The following is a 7,074-nucleotide window of genomic DNA, read 5'->3' as shown; positions in this document are numbered from 1 at the left end:
GGCCAGATCCACCTGTTCACACCCCCATCACCAACATCTACAACATCACCGCTGGCCAGATCCACCTGTTCACACCCCATCACCAACATCCACAACATCACCGCTGGCCAGATCCACCTGTTCCCACCCCCATCACCAACATCCACAACATCACCGCTGGCCAGATCCACCTGTTCACACCCCCATCACCAACATCCACATCACCGCTGGCCAGAACCACCTGTTCACACCCCCATCACCGACATCCACAACATCACCGCTGGCCAGAACCACCTGTTCACACCCCCATCAACGACATCCACAACATCACCGCTGGCCAGAACCACCTGTTCACACCCCTATCAACGACATCCACAACATCACCGCTGGCCAGAACCACCTGTTCACACCCCCATCAACGACATCCACAACATCACCGCTGGCCAGATCCACCTGTTCACACCCCCATCACCGACATCCACAACATCACCGCTGGCCAGATCCACCTTTTCACACCCCCATCAACGACATCCACAACATCACCGCTGGCCAGAACCACCTGTTCACACCCCCATCACCAACATCCACAACATCACCGCTGGCCAGATCCACCTGTTCACACCCCCATCTTCAACATCCACAACATCACCGCTGCCCAAATGAAACCTGTTCACACCCCCATCACCAACATCTACAACATCCCCGCTGGCCAGATCCACCTGTTCACACCCCCATCACCAACATCCACAACATCACCGCTGGCCAGAACCACCTGTTCACACCCCCATCACCGACATCCACAACATCACCGCTGGCCAGATCCACCTGTTCACACCCCCATCACCAACATCTACAACATCCCCGCTGGCCAGATCCACCTGTTCACACCCCCATCACCAACATCCACAACATCACCGCTGGCCAGATCCACCTGTTCACACCCCCATCTTCAACATCCACAACATCACCGCTGCCCAAATCAAACCTGTTCACACCCCCATCTCCAGCGCCCATATCACACTTCCTGGCCAGATCCACCTGTTCACACCCTCATCACCAACATCCACAACATCACCACTGGCCAGATCCTTTTGTAAGGATACTGGCCATAATGTAGCAAGTTTAGTGTTCTGTTTTCAGCTTCTGTTCTACCCCTTAACCCCAGCCCGACATACAGTATAGGGTCATGAAGTACCCAAGGATGTTGATAAAATAATTATGTTTAAAGATAAATTATTAAATAATTCTACCCTGAAACCTAACTATTAGTGATATAGTTTATGTAGCATGTATAATGAGTCATTAAATTGTTAAACATAAAGTTCTAACGAGGTTGGACTAGGATAAGAGAGGAATGTGTGTGTTTAAGAAAACACCGAGAACCATTAACCTATGTTTGACCCGACCTAGCTAGAACTCTGAGAGTAGATGATATGAGAGGGAGTAATTGTCACGGGTGTCGTAGGGTAAAGACCAAGACGCAGCGGGAAAATATATACTCATCTTCTTTTTATTTGGTGAAGAAGGAAAACACAATAAATGTATACAAAACAAAACAAAACAAACTGGACAGTCTTGTCAGGCACACAGCTAAACAAGCACAATCTCCCACAAAAAAACCCATGAAAAACAAACTTCTAATTATAGGTCCCTCAATCAGAGGCAACAATAACCAGCTGCCACCAATTGAAGGTCCAACCCCAATTAACTACACATAGAAATACAAAAGACTAGATAGAACATAGATATACACGTTTGTATATTTTCTAACAAACCCCAGACCACATAAACCAAACACCCATCTTCCTAAATACATAGCCCAAACCACATAAAACAAACACCCCCTGCCACGTCCTGACCAAACTACAATAACAAATAACACCTATACTGGTCAGGACATGACAGTAACCCTCAAGGTTTCCCTAATCTCGGAGGAATGGAACTGTCGGCTAGGTAGTGATATACATTGTTGAGAACTCTGGAGAAGGAGATAACTCTCCTAAAAGTTTGTGTGTATGTGTGTGCGTAAAGAAGGAGCCTGGTATAAAATAGAGGTCTTTGTATATGAACTGGAGAGTGCCCTCGTGAATAAACATTTTGACTATTGTAAGCTGGGAATTCTGTCTTATTTAATTCTGTTTTATTTAAACCAGAACTTTACAAACTCTAGGTTGCAGACTGAGTAGATTATTTGAAGTTTATGAAAATTATATATCGGATGTGCAGTCAGTTTATTTTGCATTACATAATCGGTAGTTTTGTTTTTACTTCCTCTTTTCTTCAGTCATTTCCTGTAGAAACTTAACAGGGCCCTAAGTAATGATGTGAGTTTGCTACTGAGCAAAGAGGGGAACAGAACAGGTAACTACAGTAACATGGGGAAGGACAGAGGCTCTATGAGTGTGACATTGTTGTGGATCCTGGTATGGATATCAGCATACGGTCAAGGATTCTCAGCTGAAGGTGAGTAGCGGGTTTCTGGTTGAATTATCAAGATCATTTTTGAGTGTAAAATAAAACCTCTCCATTTAGAGTTTGGCATACAAGTACAATGATAAAGCTATCGAGGAGTCATTCGAGAAAGAAGGGGGGGGTTCTGCTGTAGCCTTTAATAGAGAAAGGTGAATTATATTATATAGATATTTTGTTGCTTTTTATTGTATCATTTTGACACATTTCTGCTCTCCACAGTATTGTCTAAGAATATATTTTTCATTGCCAAGCCCAGAGAAAAAGTCACTGTCCCAGTTTCCCCTGTGGTTCTACAAGGGACAGAGCACCAGTACCAATGGATATGGACCTCACATGACGGCAGACACTCAAACACCACAATAGCCAATATCATTTCATCCACTTGGGAATCTGTATCGAACACTTTGGGTTTTTCAAAAGGCAGTGGATATGGTCTTTCCATGTGGGCAAACTTTGGAAATGCTGGAGAGTTTGTGTTCATGCAAACCAAACCAGCTTCAGTTATTGTGATGAGGTTTCAGGTGTTTGCTTTCAAAGGTATTGTGTTTCAAAATGTTTATTGTCACTTTTTCAATATCAGAATTGGAGTCAAACATAAGCATGTTCCTTTTGTATTTGATATCACTAAAAACATGTACTGGATATGCCAACAAGGATGTTTGATTTGTAAATGTTAACCAATTATTTTGTTTGCAGTTACACCAAATGAATGGCCTTCATTTCGTCTTGGATCTGATGTGAGTTTTAGTTGTGAGCTGTCCAGCCTACCAGAAGGGACCACACTTCAGTGGGAAAGAGAAGGAGATCCCACTTCTAACACCACGTTGTTTTACAACAACACTGCCCACGTGGTCATCCATAGTGTTGATCAGAGCAGTAAGGGGAGATGCTACTGCACTCTCAGACAGAATGGAACACTGTTATATGGAGTTTATAATACCTTGAATGTTCAGACAAGTAAGTTAGCTAGATTCATGGATATTGTCAGTAATATATTAATTCATTAACAGTAACTGCAGGTTCACTCATCATGTGTAGATTAACTTGATTGTTGTAGATATTCTTCTTCATAGTATTTTCCCACAATGTTTATTTTTTCCAGGCACATTCAACATGCCAGTAACTTTGTTCAGAGAGAGCAGCATCAGCAGTGAGGTGGAGATGACGTGCAGGTCTTTATCCTTGTACAGAAAAGCCTCCTGGACCAAGAGCACATCTCCAGCGGAAGCACCTGCTACTCTGACATCAGATGATAGACTAGAAATTGACCGGTTCTCATCTCCCACGTTCAACTGTAAAGATTTTCCCCTGAGACTTTCACCAGTGGTATTTGAGGATGGAGGAGTGTTCAGATGTAATTTTAATAACAACCTTATGTCTTACGTTCAACTCACAACCATTCAAGGTAACTTTGCTTTTGTCTTTTAAAATGTTCAATGAGAGAGCAAACACTCTCTGCTCAAGTAACCTAATGTTGGTTCTCTGATTGTCAACCACAAAATGACATGTTTCATTGACCAGATATATACTAGGCCTACATTATTATTATTGTTATTATTACGGTATACTGTTCTTTCAGATGGGAAAGTTCAGTTCTGTTTTCTGTTCTCTGGCCCAGTCTCTGCATCTAGAGAGCCCCCTGGTGGCCAGTCGGTGGTACTGAAGTGTGAGGTGTCAGAGGTGAACGGTGACCCTGTGACCCTGGCCTGGCTGAGGATGGAGGGGAGGACGGGGGTAGTGGTAAAACAGGACATCCTTACAGAGAGTCAACCAAACTGGACACTCAGTGTGACCCTGCCCAGCCTCCATAGGGACCAGCTGGACTGGCGGTGTGTGGTGTTCAGAGAGGACATGCTCAGAGCGAGTGTTCCCCTCAGACTCCGTGGTGCTGGTGGAAGATCTGGGTTACCAGGCCTAGTGTTACCATCGCCTCTGAAAGGTTACTAATGACGATAGTCGATTATAGTAGGTCACAGTAGATCACATCCTCTGAATGAGTAGATTCAGTGAGACATCATGATCATCATAAACAATACCAAACAAGTAACCAAATCAATGTCTCTACATTGCTGATTGCCCCCCACTATACTGTGATGCCTTTGGAGTCATAGCAAAAGTTGTAGTAAGTCCTCAGCTGTCTCATTTTTAGCATGTTCTCTTCATACTCGGTTTCCAATAGATTACACTCTGCAGACTTCGATCATTGTGGCCAGTACGGCTTTGGTTGTTGCCGGGATACTGATTGGTGCTTGGTTGTTCTACCTGAAGAGGAAGACGACAGACCCAGGTAAAGACTGATAATGACTGTAACTACTGTAACAGGGCTGTCTCTACTCCTGATAATGACTGTAACTACAGTAACAGGGCTGTCTCTACTCTTGATAATGACTATAACTACAGTAACAGGGCTGTCTCTACTCCTGATAATGACTGTAACTACAGTAACAGGGCTGTCTCTACTCCTGATAATGACTAACTACAGTAACAGGGCTGTCTCTACTCCTGATAATGACTATAACTACAGTAACAGGGCTGTCTCTACTCCTGATAATGACTATAACTACAGTAACAGGGCTGTCTCTACTCCTGATAATGACTATAACTACAGTAACAGGGCTGTCTCTACTCCTGATAATGACTATAACTACAGTAACAGGGGTGTCTCTACTCCTGATAATGACTTAAACTACAGTAACAGGGCTGTCTCTACTCTTGATAATGACATAACTACAGTAACAGGGCTGTCTCTACTCCTGATAATGACTATAACTACAGTAACAGGGCTGTCTCTACTCCTGATAATGACTATAACTACAGTAACAGGGCTGTCTCTACTCCTGATAATGACTTAAACTACAGTAACAGGGCTGTCTCTACTCCTGATAATGACTAACTACAGTAACAGGGCTGTCTCTACTCCTGATAATGACTAACTACAGTAACAGGGCTGTCTCCACTCCTGGTAATGACTATAACTACAGTAACAGGGCTGTCTCTACTCCTGATAATGACTATAACTACAGTAACAGGGCTGTCTCTACTCCTGATAATGACTATAACTACAGTAACAGGGCTGTCTCTACTCCTGATAATGACTTTAACTACAGTAACAGGGCTGTCTCTACTCCTGATAATGACTAACTACAGTAACAGGGCTGTCTCTACTCCTGGTAATGACTATAACTACAGTAACAGGGGTGTCTCTACTCCTGATAATGACTATAACTACAGTAACAGGGGTGTCTCCACTCCTGATAATGACTATAACTACAGTAACAGGGCTGTCTCTACTCCTGATAATGACTATAACTACAGTAACAGCGCTGTCTCTACTCCTGATAATGACTAACTACAGTAACAGGGCTGTCTCTACTCCTGATAATGACTATAACTACAGTAGCAGGGCTGTCTGTACTTCTGACCAAACTTGTCGGGTTGCTACATCATAGGTTTATGCCAAAAATGGTGTACAAATATTTTTCTATGATCTCTTTTTTCAAAGCTGTGACATCCCTACCACTTATCCAGAAGAATGACACAGTCTATGGTAACATCACTGATCCACATGCAGACCAAGGTATCTCTTTCTTTACTTTGTACAATACATAAGAGATATCTTGTTTAACAGAGGTATGAGAGTGAGGCCTAAGGGTAGAGAAAGGAGGTTGAGATCATAGAATTACATATAAGAACTCTTAATAGGATCTCTGTGGTTGAGATGACTGTTTAACATTTAGGCACTTTGTATGTTTCAGAGAGCCAGGGGGGGCAAGATGGCAATGAGGAAGTTCATTACTCCGAAGTTGCATTCGGTGAACCCAGGCTTGGTGGTGAGTAGTGGGTTTGGAAATTTAGAATGTTTCTTAGAATGTAAATTGAAGCGTAACAATTGACATTTCTTGTCTTTTTCAGATCCCAACATCAGGGTCACATCAGGGTCAAATCAGGTAAGAATAGCACTTTATTCAAATGATTACTTAGCTGTTTAGTATGTTCTTTGTGATTAATATGAGTTAATGTCCATAGGTACAGGAAGAGGGTGCTGTGATCTATTCGACACTCAACATATAAAGACACCTGTCTTTCAGCAGGATAAAACTACTGTGTTAAAATGCAGGGATTATTTTCTGTTTATTTCTTATTGTGTTCATTAGTCTATTGTGGAGTTTTGTACCTGACTATGTCACAATGTAAAGGAAGGTTGTGCTTATTTCAATCCTGCTCACATGCCCACAGCTGACAGCACACAAGGAATATTCAAATCGGAAAGCAGCTGCACAAGATTAATCGTAATGCCCGTAGTAAATTTTGTCTTACTTGTGAAGGAACATCGATGAATTACACAATGTTCATGGGTCAATATGTTAAAATTCAAATAGCTCAAAATGTAAATGACTTAAAAACCTCAAACCAACTATAAATTGTAGAAGTTCATACATGCAGTTAAAGTCGGACATTTACATACTGTCATGACGTTGCCCTCTTTGGGTACAGCGAGCACTATCCCCCTCTCCCTCTCTATACTTCTTACACCAGGCTCTGTAAAAGAGGTCGTAAATTCCTGGAGGAGACCCTCTCCTCATTGCCAGACAGTATAGAGAGAGTGAGTTTTCATAGAGAGAA

At 42.6% G+C, this 7,074-nt stretch overlaps 1 protein-coding gene across 4 annotated transcripts; it reads left to right on the top strand.

The window, feature by feature from the left end:
- The first annotated feature begins 2,284 nt into the window (after window positions 1-2,284).
- Window positions 2,285-6,872, top strand: LOC106582388 (uncharacterized). 4 transcript variants are annotated; one of them, XM_014165451.2, is made up of 10 exons: window positions 2,285-2,442; window positions 2,671-2,988; window positions 3,148-3,408; window positions 3,554-3,856; window positions 4,070-4,390; window positions 4,631-4,738; window positions 5,954-6,028; window positions 6,207-6,281; window positions 6,364-6,398; window positions 6,478-6,872. In XM_014165451.2, exons 1-10 carry the CDS (start codon window positions 2,355-2,357, stop codon window positions 6,520-6,522), a joined length of 1,629 nt encoding a protein of 542 aa, XP_014020926.1. In that variant the 5' UTR covers window positions 2,285-2,354; the 3' UTR covers window positions 6,523-6,872. The 4 variants fall into 4 exon arrangements, with proteins under 4 accessions (XP_014020926.1, XP_014020928.1, XP_014020929.1 ...); XM_014165453.2 differs by having other exon boundaries at window positions 2,294-2,442; window positions 2,749-2,988; XM_014165454.2 differs by having other exon boundaries at window positions 2,304-2,442; window positions 2,703-2,988.
- Window positions 6,873-7,074: the final 202 nt, after the last annotated feature.

Source organism: Salmo salar, chromosome ssa21, assembly GCF_905237065.1.
Source record: "Salmo salar chromosome ssa21, Ssal_v3.1, whole genome shotgun sequence".
Lineage (NCBI taxonomy): Eukaryota > Metazoa > Chordata > Actinopteri > Salmoniformes > Salmonidae > Salmo > Salmo salar.
The sequence above is the reverse complement of the archived record's forward strand: the minus strand, read 5'-3'. Positions and strand labels throughout refer to the sequence as shown.

Bases quoted from the DNA above. Each gene is read 5' to 3' on its own strand.
- LOC106582388 (XM_014165451.2), top strand. From the start codon at position 2,355: ATGGGGAAGGACAGAGGCTCTATGAGTGTGACATTGTTGTGGATCCTG. The intron at 3,409-3,553 runs GTAAGTTAGCTA...TATTTTTTCCAG, and splicing joins TACCTTGAATGTTCAGACAA to GCACATTCAACATGCCAGTA. The intron at 3,857-4,069 runs GTAACTTTGCTT...TCTCTGGCCCAG, and splicing joins TCAACTCACAACCATTCAAG to TCTCTGCATCTAGAGAGCCC.